General features: G+C 42.0%; 1 protein-coding gene across 8 annotated transcripts in view; it reads right to left on the reverse strand.

The window, feature by feature from the left end:
• Positions 1–21,439, reverse strand: part of HUWE1 (HECT, UBA and WWE domain containing E3 ubiquitin protein ligase 1) — an 81,266-nt gene that overhangs the window by 40,465 nt on the left and 19,362 nt on the right. For 5 of the 8 annotated variants that reach the window (XM_075835389.1, XM_075835384.1, XM_075835385.1 and 2 more), the window contains exons 4-32: positions 21,163–21,261; positions 20,749–20,955; positions 19,713–19,865; positions 19,560–19,622; positions 18,407–18,484; positions 18,255–18,302; positions 18,106–18,174; positions 17,202–17,301; positions 15,195–15,295; positions 14,800–14,950; positions 12,536–12,663; positions 9,927–10,067; positions 8,902–9,007; positions 8,634–8,738; positions 8,070–8,171; positions 7,895–7,975; positions 7,684–7,790; positions 7,235–7,412; positions 6,616–6,734; positions 6,191–6,402; positions 5,424–5,481; positions 3,778–3,954; positions 3,038–3,283; positions 2,764–2,897; positions 2,001–2,101; positions 1,581–1,766; positions 1,193–1,409; positions 979–1,101; positions 347–584 (exon numbers count right to left, since the gene is read on the reverse strand). In XM_075835389.1, coding sequence (XP_075691504.1) covers positions 347–584; positions 979–1,101; positions 1,193–1,409; positions 1,581–1,766; positions 2,001–2,101; positions 2,764–2,897; positions 3,038–3,283; positions 3,778–3,954; positions 5,424–5,481; positions 6,191–6,402; positions 6,616–6,734; positions 7,235–7,412; positions 7,684–7,790; positions 7,895–7,975; positions 8,070–8,171; positions 8,634–8,738; positions 8,902–9,007; positions 9,927–10,067; positions 12,536–12,663; positions 14,800–14,950; positions 15,195–15,295; positions 17,202–17,301; positions 18,106–18,174; positions 18,255–18,302; positions 18,407–18,484; positions 19,560–19,622; positions 19,713–19,865; positions 20,749–20,955; positions 21,163–21,261 — 3,828 coding nt within the window. The remainder of the gene's footprint in view (positions 1–346; positions 585–978; positions 1,102–1,192; positions 1,410–1,580; positions 1,767–2,000; positions 2,102–2,763; positions 2,898–3,037; positions 3,284–3,777; positions 3,955–5,423; positions 5,482–6,190; positions 6,403–6,615; positions 6,735–7,234; positions 7,413–7,683; positions 7,791–7,894; positions 7,976–8,069; positions 8,172–8,633; positions 8,739–8,901; positions 9,008–9,926; positions 10,068–12,535; positions 12,664–14,799; positions 14,951–15,194; positions 15,296–17,201; positions 17,302–18,105; positions 18,175–18,254; positions 18,303–18,406; positions 18,485–19,559; positions 19,623–19,712; positions 19,866–20,748; positions 20,956–21,162; positions 21,262–21,439) is intronic. The other 3 variants (XM_075835391.1, XM_075835390.1, XM_075835386.1) reach the window with 1 other exon arrangement.

The raw sequence follows: 21,439 nt of genomic DNA on the forward strand, positions 1-21,439 counted from the left end.
GAAACTTCTGGCAGCGAAAGGCATCTTATGTTTCTGTTCTCACTAAAACAGTGATAGACAATTACAGTGTAAGGCCCCATGCACACGACCGTAAAAAAACCTCAGTTTCTACGTACCGCAATTGCGGGCGGCAAAAATGGACCCATTCACTTTCATTGAACGCAGACACCTTCCCATAGCACTACAGATGGGTGTCCGTGCCATAGCACCGTGCAGGAAATTATGGAGCATGTCCTATACCTTGTATGGGAGCACGGCGCGAAAATGTGGATGGCAGTCGGGAACAGTCATGTGCATGGGGCCTAACACTCCTATTCAGAGGTAGCATAAAAGAAACACAACAAACCTTCTGTGTAACCACTAGGAAGCGTAAAGAGCTAAACTGAGGGAAGTTCTGTCCTCCAGGTAGCTTGGTGGGAGGTAAGGAGTGTGGAGATTCTAAAACAGTTGTAGGGTTCACCATCTTTTCCACCAACATGAGCCAGGCATCCAAAAACTCTCCAGTACCATCTGGCAGGTCAGTGTGCTCCAAACCCTCAGAAACCGGTACTCTCCCACCCATTGAAAGGGCCCAGTTAAAAGTTCTATAATTACAAGAAACAAGACAAATCAGCATGTCAATATCTATTCAACCAATACAGTCAGTCACCAACATTAAAGGAATGGTCTCATGAAGAAAACTACTTTCCACGTGCCAGATTAGAGACGACCCCTCTATGAGAAATAGCGGAGAGCTGCTGCAGGGGAAACATATCACCAGACACAAATTCACTAGGCGTTAATAGCCGATAGTCAAAGGTTAAAGGAAGCCGGACTGGTGGCTTTAGGTACTTTGTAAAATGAAGCGAAAACCGCAACCACTTTATTAGCCCGAGCTAAACAAAATATGCAAACGGAGGCAAAAAGGATGTAGCTAGAAATAATAAACACATTAAAATCAAAAAACGTAAGCAAAAGTGGAAAACCGACTTAACTTACTCAAAAAGTGCATTGTGCCCGCCGGAACATAGAAACTTCTGTAGCATAAGGTGATACGGATATTTGCGTTCATCAAACAACATGGGAGATGTAAAACCAACAGAGCAGATAAAGAACGTTAACCTAAAGAAGAGAATGTTGTTAAGCCAAAGAGACCAGAAAATCCCCCCCCCCCCAAAAAATATACAAAAGATGCTGAATCCCCAATACTGACCTGAACCTTGGTGTGGGAGTATAGGGAGGAGGCTGCCAGGAGAGACCTTTGGTGAGTAGTTTGGTCAAAGCAGACGCAGTGGAACGAGCCGCTGGAGTAGGGGCTGTGGTTGTACTTGCTGCATGATGGCTTCTCCTTTGTCGGACAGGAGACCCCACACATAGTTTTACTAAGAGTCCAAAAAGCTCTGCTAATGCACGACCTAACCTTGAGGACGCTGCAATGGAAATGTGAAAACATGTGAGAACAGTGTTGTGCAAAATCTTGAGGGCTAGCTGGATTATTCCAGGAACCAATTTAAAAACTTATTAGCCAGATAATATAAAACAACCCATTACGTTTAAACCTGGAAACGGATAATATATTAAGCTACATCGCTATTACTAACCTGACAGTAACGGCTTGATCTGTTTAATTCTGGCAGCCATGGCTGGTGTGATCTTTGGTTTACCCTTCAGATCTGAAGTGCTTGGTTCATCGGTTTCCATGGGGGCCAGTGTGTCACCATCCAACCCAATACCTTCCAGCAAACCAGTTGTTTCTTCATTTGCTGCTGAAGTTTCGACATCTCCATCTGCGGTTAAGCAAAATAGTAAAAGCTTCTATTAGAGGCAAAAATAATGCAAATCTAGTTCCGGTTAAAAAAACCAAACGGTCATAAATCTAGCTGGTTAATAAGCACAAACTCATTAAATTGATTAAAAACTCTACCGACTAAATATTTTAGACACAAGAACTACAACCCTTATAAATTCATAGCAAGTTTTTGGGTCAATACCAAAGCATTCAGCAAGAGTAGTGACAATACCTGCTCTTTTGGCTCCTTGAGGTAACGTACTTGCAGTCTTCTCCTCCTTTGGGGCAAGTTTCTGCATATCTGCTTGACCAAACTCACACCCAGGTGGCAAACTGATAGAACACACAAAAAAAAAAAAAGTAGTCTAACTTAGAACACTGAATGAAGTGGTATTTTATTAAAAGTGCAGACAGGGTATAACCTGAATTTAATTTTTATTGTAATACGTATTTTCCATTCACTATGCTGGTGCTAGATAGTTTCACATGGTCAGTTCAAGCAGATCGTGGTCTTTGTTAGCTATGAAAAATTAAAAAGGTATATTCCCATTTAAGACGGTTATGGCGCATCGCTAGGATATGTCATACTATAATCAGCGTGGGTCTGCCGATCACAAGAACAAAGAGGGAGATGACCCTTTGGTATTTTTCCCTGCACGGCGGCTCTCCCATTCACCAGCTGTGCAGGGAACTACAACCAAGATCCCCCCAAAAAAATGAAAAATAGAGCAGTGACAGTTTCCTGCACAAAGCATGCATGAGAGTACAGATGTGCAGGGGGGACGGAACCGTAGGATATTCTACAAATGTATGATTGGTATGGATCCGACCACTAGAATTGCTAAAATGGTGGTGCTGCTGCTTTTCTTTGGCTACATGAGGTGGATCTATTATAGTCTATGGACCAACCTAGTGTTTCCTGACAAATCTGATCACAATGTATACTATAAATGTTAGTTAGTAAAAGAAAAAACAAAAACACACATTGGCAGTACCTGTTAGGAGTACACAGAGAAAGCAAAACTGTGCTTTCCCACACCAGAGAGCAGTATAGTTGGCTAAGCTTGTTCAAAACGTTGAGTCCCAATTGTGAGCCCCACTGGTTTACAGATATGGCGCGAATCTCACTCTAAAAAAGTTAATATTTAAAAAAAAAAATGATTATTATAAAAACTTGCAAAAAGATCAATCGTTTAATAAGTGACAAACAGCATTAGTTACAGGATAATGCATTTGATAGAAAGTTCTCTAAAGACAAGCTCTGCTTACCTGTCCTACTCTGCACGTGTGGACAAACATCATGATGTAGGCATGTGCCGCAGTGAGGGCATGAAGAAGTGGCGTGGCTTGAGCAGAAAGTGTGGCATCTGCGACATTACCAGCACATGCCAATTCTCTCAATAGTACAGACCCCCCTGGTGCCTCAATTGGTCGATGAAGAGGATCGAGAGAGGAAAGAATAGAGTCCAGCTGAAGGAGCCCTTCCTGGAGAACTTTAGGCTCATGAGATAATGTCTAAGGATAAAAAGTAAATTTTGCTTTTTGGATTTTGTATAGCGATGGGCTCTAAGAACAGGCAACAGCATAAAACTCAAATCATCATCAACGTAGTCTATGAACCTACACATCAATTCCATATTCTATTATAAGGTTCAGCTCCAACCACTTAACTGGTCTGTATTATGCGGTTATTTATCCCATAATGATCAGTCATGGGACTATTGTCACATGCTGGATCGTCTATATTTACAGATGAGTTGGTGGATTAATAACATTTTACTGTATATATCAGGAGTTGATAAAATTACTGCTGACTTTAGGAGCGAGTTAGACCACGTCAAGAGCAAGTTTTCATTCCATAGCAAAGAACCCAAAAAGTTAGGCACCTACAGCAAATTCATAGAAGCATTAGCTATCTCGTTCCTTACATTTCTCCTGCCCTGACATAGATACACACGCTAAAGTAAAAACAAAAAAACATACAAAAGCAGTTCAATACAAATACATACCAGGATGGATTTGCAAACTCCAGCCACAGCCTGACATGCAGCAGAGGTAGGGAAGTCAATAGGTAGGTTAGGAAGGCCCAATATGGTTACCAGGGGCAGGAGACCCTTCTGGCTCACAAACTCCTGGCAGTGATCATCTGTTGTGTTGTTGCTCAGTATGGATTCCACAAATTTCATCTGTGAAGGAGCAAATGTGTAAAGTGATCAGTATCAATCCTTAGTTGTACCCTTCCAGAAATACATATAAACCCCATTCCACGTATACGACTGAATAGTCTGATCAATGACTGGTTCAATGCCAAAAAGGGTAAACCGGTCTGACAATAAACCGTATTCAAAAGACTTTAACCCCTTAGTGACCAGCCTATTTTAGGCCTTAAAGACCAAGCTATATTTTTTCTATCGTCTCATTCAAAGAGTTACAACTTTCTTATTGTTTCGTCGACATAGCTGTATAAGGCCTTGTTTTTTTGCGGGACAAGTTGTATTTTTTAAATAGCACCATTTTGGGGTACATCGCATTTGATTAACTTTTTTTATTGGGGGGGTAGATAAACGGCAATTTCACCACACTTTTATGCGTCCTAAATCTACGCCATTTACCGTGTGGTATAATAAACAACTTCATTCAGCGGGTTGTTACGACTGCAAGGATACCAAATTTATATCTATTTTGTATGTTTTACTGCTTTCACGCAGTAAAACCATTTCTTTCAAATTTGTTTGTTTAAGCGTCTCCATATTTCAAGAACCATAACTTTATTTTTACGCCGATGCAGTTGTACAAGGGCTTTATTTGCCTGACGACTTGTAGTTTTTATTGGTACTATTTTGGATTAGATGCAACTTTTTGATCACTATCCCAAAAAATGTAAACCACTAGTCACAGAAAACAGCAATTTTTGCCTTGTTTTATTTTTTATGGCACTCACCGTGCGGGTTAAGTAATGTAATAACTTTATAGTTGGGGTTGTTATGGACGCGGCGATTCCAAATATGTGTAACTTTACTTTTTTTGAATAAAGTGTTTTGTAAGGGGGAAAAGTGTGCTTGTCATTTTTTTTTCACTTTTTTACTAGTCCCACTAGGGGGACTTCAATATGCGATCGTCCGATCGCTTTTATAATACACTGCAATAATTTTGCATTGCAGTTTTAGTGCCTGTCCGTGTAAAACGGACAGGCATCTGCTAGGCCACGCCTCTGGCATGGCCTAGCAGGCATAACTAGTGTCAGACCTGGGGCCTTGATTAGGACCCCCCCCCCCCAGCTACCATAGAAACCACCGACATCCTGTGATCTTACACAGGATGGCGGTGGGGTGAGAGTGGGAGCTCCCTCCCGTTCTCCAAAACCACTCATATGTGGCACTCGCTATTGAACGCCGCTTCTGAGTGGTTAAACGAGCGAGATCGATACGGATATCACTGGCCCGTTCGAGCAGGGCTGCTCCCAGCCCTCGGCTCCCTGCTATGATGCAGTGCCGTAAAAAGGCTATTGAATCGGAATAAAGCCAGTTAGTGGCCACCATAAACACACTAATGGGTGGTCACCAACGGGTTAAAGCCATGACAGTAAAGCCTAAAATCCCCAAAAATAATCAACTGCTTTTCTTTAATATTTTAACAATTTTGCTATCAAACTCACCACGTTGAGAATGTAGTCCATGAGCGGAATAGGAATTCTCTCTTCGGTTCCTACAACACTATAATAGAATAGAGATTACTACAAATACAATTTAAAAGGGAAACCAGACAAGATTTACAGAAAGTACTCTTGTAGAATAGTTTTTACAAGTTGTCAAAAGAAACTCACAACTTTCTTATGGGGCTATGATTGACTAGGTCAAGGCTAAATAAAACACAGGTTGCCATGGTAACCAAACACTGGGATGAGATCAGCCTCCTAGTGCCAGTGCCTAATCCCACAGTGCCATATTTAAATCTCAGACTTAAATTGTCCTAACCACCTCAAAGAGTAACGTTTAAAGACTATCTCAGAGGTCCATACACTTTTCTAGCATGGAAGCCACTTTCAGGTAAGACAGGTGGTGTACAGCCACACTAACAGGGTTAACTTAGCAGTTATGACCGAGAGATCGGTCTCTTACCACCCTAGCGTTATCTGTCAGATGTTACACAAATGCCAACCTTCAGTAATGGTATTACATCCTAGTGCCGCTGTTACACAATAGTATCTGCAGCTGCCATCAGGGACCCTCAATAGTTGCCCATTCTGGGCTTAACGCAGAAAACTCAAGGTCAGGTGGTAAGTGACAGAATCAATAACAATTAAAGTTAACTTTATGTAGTACGTCTTGTTCCTTGGATGTTAGTTAGAATACAAGAAAAAAAGAAAATAAATCCCTGCTAGTATACATTTTCCTAACATGGATACGCAAAGAGAACACTTACTGTTGGCTTGGTTCAACTTCACTCTGCTGATTTGCACTGAAGCTCTGCATAGCTTGGACTTCCTCCTCCTCCTCGTCCTCACTGGACGCCTCCTCTGCGGCATGGTTGGACCGTGGTGGAGGGGCAGTGGCTGTGCCATCAGCCTTCTGAATTGATGGCTTTTGACAAATATACTTCGGGTCCCTACCAAGATTGCATATTTCTTCTAAGAGCTAAAGAGATGATAAATCACTCAGAATTAAAAAACTCTAGGTAAAACTGTATTTTATACACTTAACGTATTTATACATCTTTAACAAGGTTGACAGAACATAAGATTATTAAACAATACTAATAGTGTATAAGACCTATGAACGTGATCTCACAACCCAAGTCAACACACAAGAAAACAAGAGACCAAAAAGACCAGAAACACTGAGCCTTACCTTAATAATAGCAGTGGTGGCATCTGTTTTTAACGTGGGCTGGTGCCTCATCAGCTCATCAACAGCACTGCCCAGGTTAGAGGCTGTATCGCCTGCAGGAGACCGGAGAGAGGTCAAAGCTGGAAGAGACCACGGGCCTCTTAATCCCTCAGCTAGAGACCTGAAGAGAGCTACTCTATATGCTGCACTACAGGTCTCTTCAGCAGGGGTTAGAGGTGTTTTAGAGAAAATTGGGAAGTGCCATGGACTGATCTTTCTGGTTAGTGACAGAGCCTTGGAAAGCTAAGATCCAAACGCTGTCACTGCTATATGAAAAGAATCATTAAATTATCTATGGAGTAAAAATCTGATGCGAGGAAAGTTCTCATGGCAGGGATTTACCTATACACTCACTCATGTGACCGGTCTGTAGATAATAAATCAGTCAAGTGTAAAAAAAAAAAAGTTAGGGAATATTAAAAGTAAATAAAAACAACATGTTCTACATAACTGGTAGGGAGACAAGCTAGTCAAATAGGTGGGGCCTCGAGCTACGGTCAATTTGTGAACTGCTGGCTATCACTTGTGCTCCATAATAAAATCAAGATTTTATACCTTTAAGAAAATATTTGTTACTTACCTAAAGGATCTGAGCTACGTCGTCTCCTCATCGCAGGAAGGTAGTCTGGTGATAACAACACTTTAAAGAGTCTTTCGAAAGGTTGGCACTGCACAAATGACTGCAAACCACGGGCATTCAGACAAAGTGCACTGAAAACATTTGGAAGGGAGCCCAGAACCTCCCGGGTAGCAGGTACCTAGAGAAAGAGAGCGGGGGACCCGGTCAGCAAACGGTTACAAAGGGAAAAATGTCCGAAAACCGTAATAACACATAACCAAATGAGTCTTTAGAGCAGGTTACATTTCTACTAGGGTACCAACAAATACATGTTTTGGGTACGGGACAATTATTAAATAAAATGTAAAAGCCTCAACTTCTATACCTCCATCAGAAAAAAGCAGCGAGATGTAAAATAGAGCCTAAGCAAACAGCGGTATTATTTATACATAAAAGGGGGGGGTTCTTACATCTTTTATAAGGAGAGCGTGCAGCATCACATCTGTCAAACCATTGTCTTGGAGAGAGGAGAGTAGAGAGGGCTCTTGAAACACGAAGACCGTTACCACTTCAGTAGCTGCAGGAAACACGCACAGCTTTATTATGCAATACTAGAAATCCGTAATACAAACATGTATGAAGACTTGAGTTCACATAAGCAGATTTCTTTATTAGACTTACCCAGCAAGAAGAGGGAAGGTCCATAATACTCTGCATTACTGATGATGTGTTTCAGGGATGTTGGTAGAGTTCCATCCATCACTAATATAACAAAATAAAAAGAAAACCGTCATACGCATGTTTTAAAGAGTGTCGTTTTTTAAGTGAGTTTTTAAAGAAAAAAAAATAAAATTACCATGACGAATTCCGTCTGAGAAAGCCGGATCCTGAATTGCTTTCTTCAAAAAATTTAGCATAGATTTCAACAAGGCTGCTCTTTGTGGAATGCACTGCACCCCTGTAAAGCAAAGAATATCATCTTGTAAGAAAAGTAAATGCTTACACTTTGATTCTAAGGGTATGTGCACACGGCTTCGTTTTGGCCGTTTTTTCAGTCCGTAAACAGCCCAAAAAAATAAATCCTAAGCAGAACGCCTCCAAACATCTGCCCATTGATTTCTATGGAAAATATGGCGAACTGTTCCGACGGACCGTTTTTTTACGCAGCAGTTTTTAAAAATGGCCACGTAAAAAACGCCTGCGAGAAAGTGCATGTCACTTCTTGAGACGTTTTTGAAGCAGTTTTTCATGGACTATAGAAAAACAGCTGCAAAAACAGCTGCGAAAAACACGAGTTTGCTTAAAAAAAAACGTCAAAGTCAGGAGCGGTTTTCCCTTGAAAATAGCTGCGTATTTTCACACTTTTTTAGTAAGCGTGTGCACATACCCTAATAGTAAAGTACACACTAAAACGTCCTACCAGAGCGTGGCATTACTAAACTTCCTGAACTGCTGCTTGTGATCATAGGCCGAGACTCTGCAGAGGTGGAAGGACCGGGGCTGCTTTCCATGGCTACATCAGATACTACAAGATAAAAAAGGATAAAAGGATACTGCTGTGAGCAACGTTTAATACAGGTCAATAAATCCAATAATAAAATACCACACAGAGAACTTAAGGTCTTCTCTACATTTGAAATCGGTTGACTCTTTAGTCGTGTATTTACTAAAGTCTCAGAATAAGCTACCTTCCATGTCAGTTTCCATCTCTTCTCCCTCCTGAACAGTACTGGAGCGCTGGATTTTTGGTTTAATTACAAATGGACACTCTTTCCTGCACAAATCAACTTCATGCTGAGGAGAAGATCAAAGGATAGGTATTAGACTCAAACAGAACTCGTGGGTAGCTCAGCGTGATAACACATTGATATAATAACACAACTCTATTTTATGCATCCAGTAAGGGGTCAACACGCTGCGGAATTGCCGCGTTCTTTTCGGCAGGAATTTCGGACAGAAAGAACGCAGCAGAACAGTAGCTGCATAATGGATGAGATTTAAAAAAAAAAAAAACTCATCCACATGCCGCGTAAAAATTCCGAGCAGAAAAAGACCCGCGGTTTGTATTTTTCAGACCGCATGTCAATTCCTGCTGCAGAAAGTGCCCAGAATTTCTGCGTTTTTCAGATATGTCACATCTTGCAACATTGTGAAAAACGCCGCAAAATACGCACCATTTTCTGCTGTAAAAGCTGCAGGAAACGGTACATTTTTGTAGCAGCGGAATGACTGCGTTTTCAATGGAATTGCTGCAGAAAGAGTTAAGAGTCAAGGATAAAAAAAAATATTTTTTTTTTTAAAAAAGTGTAAACGTACTTCAGTTACAGAAAGGTTGCTTGCTTTTGGCTGTCCCTTTCCTATTCCCCATGAGAACATAAGGTGCTCAATCAGAAGCCACTTCTATAAACCAAGAGTGGAAAAGGCATATAGCTGCACCTCTTCAGAAAGCGGCAGGCATCTGTGCGTTACATGGCATATAAACGTCGCAGACTGGAAGCTGCAAGATGCTGATGGGCATTTGGTCGGAGGGACTCCCGATTACACAGTAATCAAGAAGTTGCCAAGAGTCAAGACAAAAACCACTACGAGGCCTAGTGACATGGTTTATTTGCAATTTTTTTTTCCAAACATGGAAAAACAAAAACAAAAAAAAAACAAAAACTTGAAGACATTTCACCAATGAAAAGATTTTATTCTAAGGCCTTAATCTCACCTCCAGTCGGTAAATGAATATAGACAACCCGCTGTGAGACTGAAAAGCCGCCATATCCAGGTTTGTAATTAGGTCAACAACCCTCACAGCTCGCGTCACAAAAGTGATCTGGTCCTGTTCGTCTCCTAGGAACTTGATCACCTGGGAAACATAATGCCAAAGAGAAAGCTGAAAGCGCCGACTACTGATGCTGCAACTCAACAAAAATAGTGTGAGCGGCTGCCATGGTGATAACAGCCACTAAAGCTTCACTGCAGCCCTCAGCTTATATACATTACATTAACACTCTTGCTTCCCTTTCACTATGTAAATAGAGAAAAAAAAATAACAGCAAAAGCTCTTCAAGCCAAAAGAAGAATTAACCCCTTAGTGACCAGCCCATTTTAGGCCCTAATGACCAAGCTATATTATTCGTTTTTCTACAGTTGCATTCAAAGAGCTATAACTTTTTTTATTTTTTCGTCTACATAGCTGTATGAGGACTTGTTTTTTGCGGGATTAGTTGTACTTTTTAATAGCACCATTTTAGGGTACATATAATTTTTTTATTAACTTATTAACTTTTTGGGGGGGGCGGGGGTTATTAAAAAAAACCTGAAATTCCACCATTGTTCTATGCGTTTTTAAATTGACGCCGTTCACTGTGCGGCGTAAATAACATGTTACCTTTATTCTATGGGTCGGTACGATTACGGCGATACCACATATGGAGGTTTTTTTATGTTTTACGACTTTTGCACAATAAAAACACTTGAACTAAAATGATTTGTTTTTGCATCATCGCTTTCAAAGAACCGTAACTTTTTTATTTTTCCATCAATGTAGTGATTTTTTGGGCTGGTTTTCTGCGGGACGAGACGTAGTTTTGATTGGTATTGTTTTGGGGTACATGGGACTTATTGATTCATTTTTATTATGACTTTTTTGGGGGGCAATGGAAAAAAATTGCAATTTCGCCATCGTTTCTTGCGTGTTTACCTTGCGGTTTAAATTACATATTAACTTTATTAATGGAGTCATTACGGTCACGGCGATACCACATGTGTACTTTTATTTATTTTTTACACTTTTACTAAATAAAACCACTTTTTATGCAAAAAAAGGGATTTTTTTACTGTAATTTTTATTAATAATCTTTATTTCACATTTATTATTTATTTCATTAGTCCCACTAGGGGACTTTACTGTGCGATGTTCCGATCGCTGCTATAATGCTCTGGTATACTTAGTATACCAGAGCATTATTGCCTGTCAGTGTAAATCTGACAGGCAATCTATTAGGACGTGCCTCCGGCGCATCCTAACAGGCATATGTCCAGGGCAGACCTGGGGGCTTTTATCAGTCCCCCGGCTGCCATGACACCCCATCGGAGACCAGCGATTGCATTTGCGGGCCGCCGATGGGTGACAGAGGGAGGTCACTCCCTCTGTAAACAAAGTTAAATGCCGCGGTCGCTATTGACTGCGGCATTTAATGGGTTAAACGGCCGCGATCAAAGTAAACTTTGATCGCGGACGTTGGAGCAGGAGCTCAGCTGTCAGACAGCCGAGCCCCGGCTCCAGCCTGCACGGGAGACCCGTGCAGGATTTAGACTAGGCAAACGTGAAAAGGCGTCAGCCTAGCCTAAGGCCCCTTAGTGACGAACGTTAAAGGAACAGTGTCATCACAAATAATTTTTTTATATGTTAAAGATGTTAGTGCTTTAATAAAAACGTTTATTTTCATTTGTGTGTTTGTGTTTTACTGTTTCTTATTTTTACACTTTTTCTTCCCTATGGGGGCTGCCATTTTTTGTTCCATTTCTGTGTGTGTCGATTAACGACACACAGACATGGAATACGGCAGCCACAGTCCCATAGGGACTGCGAACGGCTCCCGTCCCATTGACTGCCGTGTACGGCGTCTGTGTGGGAACTGCGCATGCGCCGCTCCCACACAGTCCTATTCGAAATTGGCGCCGTCCGGCGCCATTTTCCTGTGGACCGGAAGTCGCGGCCGGACAGTAATATTACTACTTCCGGTCGCGGCTTCCGGACTTGTGCACATGGAACAGCGGCAGCAAAGGGAGCGGACGGGCCGGAGGGAGCCGCGGCGGCAGGAGCAGGTAAGAGATTTCAATGTATGTTCGTGTTTGTGTGTGTTTACTACTGTATGTAAACCTACTACACTGTGGGTTACCTCAAAAAATGGCGACACACAGTGTAGGAGGTTAAACCTTTCAAACCCCTCGTTTATCCCGGCACTAGCCAGGATAAAGGAGGGGGGGATGCTGAGAGCTCACTAGAGCGAGGGCTTTTAACCCAATGTTGCAATGCTGCAATTTTGGGAACAGCTCCATCTAGTGACCAAAAATGGGTAGTATTATAAATTAGAAATAATTTATAATATTACATGGACTCGTGCAAAAAAATAAAAAAAATTTGAACAATGTTTAATCACCCACACACTAAATGTTTAATTTTTTTTAAAAAAAACATGTTTTTCTGGCAACACATTCCCTTTAAAAGGCGTATTGTTGGTCACTAAGGGGTTAACATCCACTGACACAAACACAGCACGATGATTTGGATTAAAGTAAAAGCACTGTATTGCATTACAAGGGATATACCTTTAGAAGTGCTTCCATCATGCCACAAGAAACCAGTGCCTCACCACCAGCATCATAACTGGCTAGATGATACAAGAATGAAAACAGAGCAGTGGCAAACTGATGAGGGTACGGCTCCATCGTGGGATCTGAGAGGAGGAACAGATTTGTTTTTTTGTTTGTAAAATGATAGATCATATTTTAAGTTCCAGGTAAAAAAAACAAAAAAAAAACTTTGCAATTATAAAGTTAACATTTGCTACACGGCTTTGACAAGCTGGAACGGTCCGATAACATGCTGCGTTACCTACTCTGAAAGTAATGCAAACAAAAGGGGATTTGATCACCTTCAGCATTAAGGCCCTCTTACACCGGCCGACACTCAGCCGGGTCAGCGAGCGATGATCAACGAGACATAGTTGATCGGCGCTCGTTTGCTCCTGTCACACGGAGCTATGGCTGTGGACGAGCAGTCGTTGCTCCGATCGCTCGTCCCCATACGTTATGTCGGCAGCGTGTCTCCCTGTTAATAAGGAGATGTGCTGCCGATGACAAGATTGAACTTTTTTAAAATGATACGGCCAGACGACGATCGAACGTTTGCTCGTTCATCGGCAGATCGCTGCCATTTTTACAAAGGGCAATTAGCCGCAACGAGCGTTATATTAATACTAGTCTGCCCAATAATCCTGTGTAAAACCCCCTTTACTTTCAAAGATTGCAGGCTGCCATAAAACAAAGTCAGCTAAATATTTGTTATTGACAATGGGCAGAAACAAAAATACATCTCAATGGATCAAAACAGTATCTGGGCCTAAATTATGCAATACACATTTGCTTAGGTTTATAAATTCAGGGTATCATATTCCTAAAGGGGTTTTCCTACTATGAACATTTATCACCTATGCACAGGTATGATCTTTAAAGAGGCTCTGTCACCAGATTTTGCAACCCCTATCTGGTATTGCAGCAGATCGGCGCTGCAATGTAGATTACAGTAACGTTTTTATTTTTAAAAAACGAGCATTTTTGGCCAAGTTATGACCATTTTCGTATTTATGCAAATGAGGCTTGCAAAAGTACAACTGGGCGTGTTTAAAGTAAAAGTCCAACTGGGCGTGTATTATGTGCGTACATCGGGGCGTTTTTACTACTTTTACTAGCTGGGCTCTGACGAGAAGTATCATCCACTTCTCTTCAGAACGCCCAGCTTCTGGCAGTGCAGACACAGAGCGTGTTCTCGAGAGATCACGCTGTGACGTCACTCACAGGTCCTGCATCGTGTCGGACGAGCGAGGACACATCGGCACCAGAGGCTACAGATGATTCTGCAGCAGCATCAGCGTTTGCAGGTAAATCGATGTAGCTACTTACCTGCAAACGCTGATGCTGCTGCAGAATCAACTGTAGCCTCTGGTGCCGACACTATGCAGGACCTGTGAGTGACGTCACAGATCTGCACTGCCAGAAGCTGGGCGTTCTGAAGAGAAGTGGATGATACTTCTCATCAGAACGCCCAGCTAGTAAAAGTAGTAAAAACGCCCCGATGTACGCACATAATACACGCCCACTTGGACTTTTGCAAGCCTCATTTGCATAACTACAAAAATGGTCATAACTTGGCCAAACATGCTCGTTTTTTAAAAATAAAAACGTTACTGTAATCTCCATTGCAGCGCCCATCTGCTGCAATAGCAGATAGGGGCTGCAAAATCTGGTGACAGAGCCTCTTTAAGGTACTCATGATTTAGACACCCCCCCCCCCCCCACGATCGCAGTGAGAAGGAATTTGAACGGAGCGGCGGTCACGGACGGACTACATTCAATGTCAGCACTTGGGTTTTTCCCTTGGTCCCAAAAGACAAAATGGCGTGGCAGGTCACTACATTCAAAACCCTCCTTACGGTGATTGCGCAGTGAGAGGAAACGGGGGCTCGCAACAGTCATTCTCGTGATTGGTGGGGGTTCCAGTGATCATACATTTATCACTTATCTTACGGATAGGTGATAAAAGTTCTTAGTGGGTAAACTCCTTTCCATATACCCGATTAGGGCATATGCATGTCAACTAGTAACCCCGTCCATGAGGCAGAGCAAAGAGCCGCTGACTATTTAAAAGGCTGCATGTAGTAGCAGCATCTGCAGGGCATTTGAGCAACAGACTAATTTCCCCTGGCAAGAATCCTCTTTTTTTTTTTCTCGGAAACTAGCTATTATATTAAAAGGGTTGCCTGTGACGAGACATCCCCCTTTAAGAACAGACAGGGGGGAATGTTTGCACTCACCAATCATAGCTTGAATACAGTTTCGGACAAGAACAGGTAAAAAGCCATGGTAAGAGGCAGTACCGGTGCAGTCTATTATGCTGCTTAATTTGGGTGTTCTTTCCAAGTGAACAATAGAGGTTAAGGTTCTCAGAGATGCTGCTTTAATATCCTATTAGGAGAAAAAAAAAAAGTGCTTTACATAAGTCAATGTAACTAACTTGGGCTCCCTTGCACAACGGAGACAAACGGAAACCATTGGCACCGGATCTGTAACCATTGAAATCAATGGTTTACGTTTGTGTAGGTCAGGGCTCTATTCCGATGGAAGCCTCCGACGGAATGTCAGAATAGAGCCCGAACGGATATGTGAACGAAGCCTTCGTTGGCTTGATGATGGTTTGGGAAAGACTTACCATGAGCTGCTTGTCCGTTATCTGGAGAACATCCACTAATTCCTCTATTAAACCATTGTAAAGAATGCTATTTGCAGACTCTTGCAAAGCATTAGAATATACTAAAGAAAAAGACAAAAAAATCTACATTACATTTAGACAAGTATAGCAGATGTGAGAGATTAGGAAACATAACTGAAGAGATAGAGTGCTGCCATTACAAGACTACTTTTTAACTCCAGCAGGTATATGCTCAGATTATATGACAGGATTGATTTTTCAGTAAGGCTCTTTACATTTAAAAACACAGGTTTCCAGTATTTTGTTTCATTTTTTTTTGGGGGGGGACGGGGGGGGGACACGGACACAGATTTTAATTTCAAGCATTTTGCACACAAACCATAACTTTTTCAGACGCTCTCGCTCATTGACTTGACAGGTAAGCCAGTCGGTAAAAGCATCCAATGGACCAATAAACTCAGGAGTTAGGAGGAAGTTAGATCAAGTTATACTGAAATTGTCGGCATGTGTGAGCGTCTGAATCAATCTCCTTTAGTGTAGGAACTCACAACGTATTCAGTGCGGATACACTGAGTTAAGCTGCGCAGCGTATGCGTCCTGAACACCCAGGGAATGCCATCTGGAAAATGGCACCACATTGTGATGCGTTTTTCCGGCAGAATTTCCGCTACGAAGAGGCGCCGGAAAACAAAAAACGGCGCAGTCTGGCCTCCTGGAATGACGTTGCAATTTAACTTTTTTTTATTTATTTTTGAGATTTTTGTGATTCCACCTCAAATATCGCAACACACACTGCTTTGTTTGCGAGTTTAAGCACCCCTTTGAATTGAATAGGTAAACCCGCAACAGAAGAGTTGAGTATCCACAGAATTAATTGACATGCTGCGGTTGAAGTAACCGCAGGTCAATTTACGTGCAGTTTTTTTGGCGGATATTTACCGCACTGTGGGGACGAGATTTGTTTAAATCCCACCCACACTGCTGCTACTGTAATACGGTGCAGATTTTCAGCAATTAATCCGATGCAGAGTTTACGCTGCACGTGTTCTTACCCTTAAGGGTAGGAACACACTAGGCTGCAGCAGGACGAATATGCTGCGTAGAACTACACCGTGTATCCGCCCTGGTAGCCATAGGGAATTCCATACAAAAAACCACACCAAATTGTGGTGCGGTTTCTGGTGTGGTTTTTCAGACTGATTTCCCTGTGGCTACCAGGTTTGATATGCGTCGCTAGGACTACTTCAGGGGGCAAGTAGGAGTTTTATTTATTAAAAGAATAAAAAAAAAAAAAATTTCTTCATTTGCCTTTTTTTTGCCGCGGAAACGCAGCATTTCCACCACAGAAGTCGCAATACATAGAACTTTGTTGCAGGTTTTACCACCCCCCCCCCATTGAACTCCCAATGGAAAACCCGCAACAGAAAAGCAGTGAGTTTGAAGCATTAACGATTCGTCAAATTTTATCCGCTGTGTGGGGATGAGATTTGTTCAAATCGCACCCACACTGCTGCTACTGTATCACGCTGCGGATTTTCCACAGTAAAATCCGTTGCGGAAAATTTGCAGTGTTTACGCTGTGTGTGATCCTACACAGTTGTTTTTTTAGATTTTACTTTTATGACAAGCCCTACCATTACCGAGAATGGGAGGGACCCATGAGAATTGGCTGTGCGTATGAAACCGCTCACCAGAGAAATGAATGGGACTGACAGAAATTACTTAATGTGAGCGCTTGGCTGTTTGATTTCCTACAGTCCTGTCCATTTAATATAGTCCAGATGTAAGTAGAGAAATATATTTTTTATTTAATTGAAGACCAAATTGAAAATGGAGGGGGGGGGGGGGTCACAGTTATCTAAAGACGCAAAAAAAAATTGCCAACATACAAGGAAAAAAAATAAATGCATGGCTTCCAATATATACTGTCTAACTTTTCTAAATTTAAGATTATATGATAGAAGTCATATCACATGTTTTAAACCAGTGATAAATGGAAAAACATACCTAAAATAGAAATCGCGTGTAGTCTGGCCTGAACTGCTTGTAATCTCTTCTTGTGATTAGAGAAACCATGTGCCAGCCGTATGTGGGTAAATAAAAGCATCTACAAAACAAACAATTAAAAAAAGGAAAAAAAATTAAAACATAAAAATAAATAAATCTTGATTACAGGCGAATAATCCCTGCACCCTATCAATCTGAAATACAGACATCTAGCCATTAGTAGACATTTGCCAATCTGACCACTGACAGCCGGTGATGTCTTGAATGAAGTGGCAACGCTGCTAAGAAAATGGTAGTCCTCACGCAGTTTTCTTTTGAGGTCCTATGTTGGCCAATTATAGTCAATAGGTGACAACGTGCCCCGCGGAAAAAGCAGAGCCTATAGGATACAAAGAAGCATGGCACTTTTCTAGCACCGATGCCACTCTGTTGTAGTGAGTGATCGGTAGGGATAACAGCTGTTGGACGAACGCCAGTCACTGGTGGCATATATTAGCGATACGCAACCTATTTCTATTCTGAAAATGTCCCTAACACAGTTAAAGGATTATTTCCAACTCAAGACGTCGGATAGGTGTGGCTCCAGCTTGGTGAGGCGTACGCCGACTGTTGCATCCAGGCGGCAATCGACTGCATGTGCACATCTTTCTACACTCATTGCTTTAGGAATTACGAGAAGAGCCGAGGCTGCTTGCTCAGCAGTTTCCGTAACTCCCATAGAAATGAAGGGAGAGAGTCATGCTGCCACCGCACCATTCTCTGGCTAAGTGCGGCTGCCACCCCACCTGGGACCCACATCTATCAGAGGTTTATGGCATATCCCATAGACACGCAAAAAATATCTGAGTTGGACAGATGGATTATTCTTCCATACAGCCACTAAAAGAGGACAAAATGTACGTACCTGCTTATCCTTGGGAATGCTGTGCAATTTAGTCAGAGACTCCATAATTTCAGAGGGACTTTCAGAAATCTGGAACACAAGAGCATGAAGTATCAATAACCAAAATCAGACTAGCATCGCACTGTATAGTATATCAATGACTGTATTACCTTATCTAGCTCTTCTATGTGAATGTAATGTAGTGTATTACTGGATGCCTGGAAATACAAAGAGAAATGGTGCTCACACAAACCTCAAATGGTCAAAGTGGTTGTAAATTGCAACAAGCGCAAGTTTAGAATGTGTAAGTCATTTCACTCACCCTTTTTTCTACCTTTACTTCAGATCCTGGTTCTGCATAAAATTCAAAATGAAGAGTTGTGGCGCTTGGTGGATATTTCTAGGGAGAAAAAAAATATACATAGTTTTTGAAAGATTAAATACTAATCCCACTCACCGGAGAAATGTTAGAACTGTATATCAGGACTGGAGTAATAATTCCAGGAGCCAAGAAAGTTGATGTCGGCACTTACATTTTTTTGGGTTGTATTCTAGAGTCTATGGGTGTTCTTATTGCGAAGCCACTAAGGAAATCAAAGTGGCTACTGGAGTGGTCTAAAAGACTCCTAAAACGTACTAGCACAATTAAAAAACCGCAGCACTTAAGAGAACCTTTCACCTGCCCATACATGTGCAGCGTGTAATAGACAGGGCTTCACAGACACTGTCTTCACTTGAAATTATTTTCCTATCTTCCTCCGATTTTTACATATCGGTGCAGTTATATTTGGCGCCCGACATTGTAAATAAGCCCCTGAACTGTTAGCGGGGCGTTACTGTAACTAAATGGCAAGGGGGCGTGATGTCTTCGCTCTGACACTGTCCGATCAGCTACGGACAGTGTCAGGGAGGCTTGCGCTGTGTTCCCTCCCGTGAGAACACACAGAGACTGGTGGTTCTACAGAGCGCGCTCTCTCAGTCTGTGTGTGTTTTCTCGGGAGGGAACACAGCGCAAGCCGCCCTGACACTGTCCGTAGCGGATTGGACAGTGTCAGAGCGAAGACATTACTCTCCTTTGCCATTTAGTTAGAAACGCCCCATTGACGGTTATGGGGCTTATTTACATATCAGGCGCCAAATATAACGGCACCGATATGTAAATAACGGAGAAGGTTAGAAAAATTATTTCAAGTGAGACAGGGTTTGTGAAGCCCGGCCTATTACACACTGCACATGTATGGGCAGATGAAGGGTTCTCTTTAACAGACGAGAAATCACGCAGTTTAGCACATGCCGAAATGCAGTAAGCAGGACGGGAGCAGATTACTTGTTCCTCCACCATTTCAATGAATTTGTGGATGCCGCAATCATAATTCTGATGTATGCAAGAGTGCAAGTAGGAGCTCATATGATTCGAAAAAGAATCCATTAACCTCATAAGCCAACTAAAATGACATGTTGCTCATGAAACTTACCGACATCTGCATGTCTTTGCAACACTCAGCAAGACCAAAGCCATTCTCTTTTCCTCCCCAACTCTGAAAATAAGAAAGACAGAACTGACTAGAATGTGATTTTATTTTAGATCTACAATTTATAAAATTGTATACTTTGTATTGTAAGTTTACCTCTGCAAGATGCTGTAGTCGTGACAATAGGGGTGTTCTTTTGTCAGAGGCGAGGCGTGTGATGTAATTGGATCTCTTGCTGAAGACATAGAGAAGGTTTAGCACAGCCAGCACAACTTGCATGTCAGAAGAGGCGAGCAGAGTTGTCAGGTGCTAAAAACAAGAAATAGATCATCATCATCTGCTCCACATAGTGAGGTGTGTGACCAGTTTTAGATTTGCACAAAAACTGAACATAGTCCAATGCTTAAAGGGTTTGATCTGTCCCATCAATACAACCCCCCCCCCCCCGGTCCATATGCCCTTTTAAAGGCATATGGACGCCATAAAGGGAAGAGCCCCGCTTGGGAATGTGGCACGACTGAAAGCCTGTGCTATGTGCGAGGTCAGAGTGCCGATATGTAAGAGCCTCTACTGCTCTGGTGCACCAATCATGCCCTTGAATTACATGGATGGCCATTCATCTGAATAACCGGTATGTAATACTTCAGAGGGAATGTGTGGCTGGCCGCAGCTTCCCCAGGCGACAACAGCTGATCTCACCACCGCTTCTTTTTGAAAAGGGGTTGTCTTCATGGAAAACTTATTTAAGACGTTTTAACATGGAATGGGGGGGGGGGGTTAGAACTCTGCAACTAATCATTGTAGGGACACAACTAATCTATAAATCACTTTACTCATAGTTCCTTTAGGATAGGGCAAAATTTATCTCTTCGGCAGCAATCTATGCATGGGGGGGGCAACAGGAAGACCTCCACACAGGGAGAAGACTGACTTCCGGTTGACACATGAAAGCAAGCTCCGAACTGGTTGTCAGGCTGAGGACAGCTGCCCAAAACAAAAAGGGCTTAAAATTGATGGATGCAACTAAGCTGGAAAGAAACAAGTTACGCAGCTAGAATATTGATGGCGAGTTAGCAATAGAAGTTTTAAAAAAAAAAAAAAGTGTAAAAAAGTCATTTTAATAAATTTGCCGTGTTGGTACTAAAATCTCCAGAACTTTATCACACTTTTCTCCTCTATGTACAATAATTACCTCGATAGAGCTGTAGAGATGCCGAGAAAAGCTGTATTCAATAAGCAAGGCAGTAAAGTTGAGCACTGCCAGAAGAAGTGCTTTCAGTTGCTCCTTCTCAGGTCTGTCACATACAAGCATCCACGACATGTTCTCTACTGTTTGCCCAGCATCGGCCAGGATCCCATCAAAGCGATCCAACAGATCCACCCAGTGATATAGCTCACACTAGGGAATAACAGGAGGTTTTATTGATGAATATCATTTACCCATCTATATTCAAGTTTATTGATTTAAGAAGTCTGCAGTTTTGTGCAAAAGTAACAACATGACCATATAGTAGTGTGTGGGGAGGGGGTAAGAGCAACAAAAACAAAAGTACTCAATGAAAATCACAACCGTCACCGCCTAGATTACATAAGTCATGTCACATACCTTTCCAATGTTCCATGTTTTGATCTGCTGGAGCTCCAGCAGAAGTTGCTCATCAGTACAGAGTTTTAGCTTGTCAATCAGAGACCTGCAATCAGCAGGCTGAAGAGCAGAAATACAAGACCTAGTATTAGAACGATATCAACACCAACACACAAGAATTGCTTAGTTTAAGAGCTCATACAGTCTGTCATATTACAGCCAAGTGCATGAGCTGTATATTTAGTGCCAAGGACCGGATGGGATCCTGTCCTTTGGGCTTAAAAAAAGTATTTTGCAA

Source organism: Rhinoderma darwinii, chromosome 8, assembly GCF_050947455.1.
Source record: "Rhinoderma darwinii isolate aRhiDar2 chromosome 8, aRhiDar2.hap1, whole genome shotgun sequence".
NCBI lineage: Eukaryota > Metazoa > Chordata > Amphibia > Anura > Rhinodermatidae > Rhinoderma > Rhinoderma darwinii.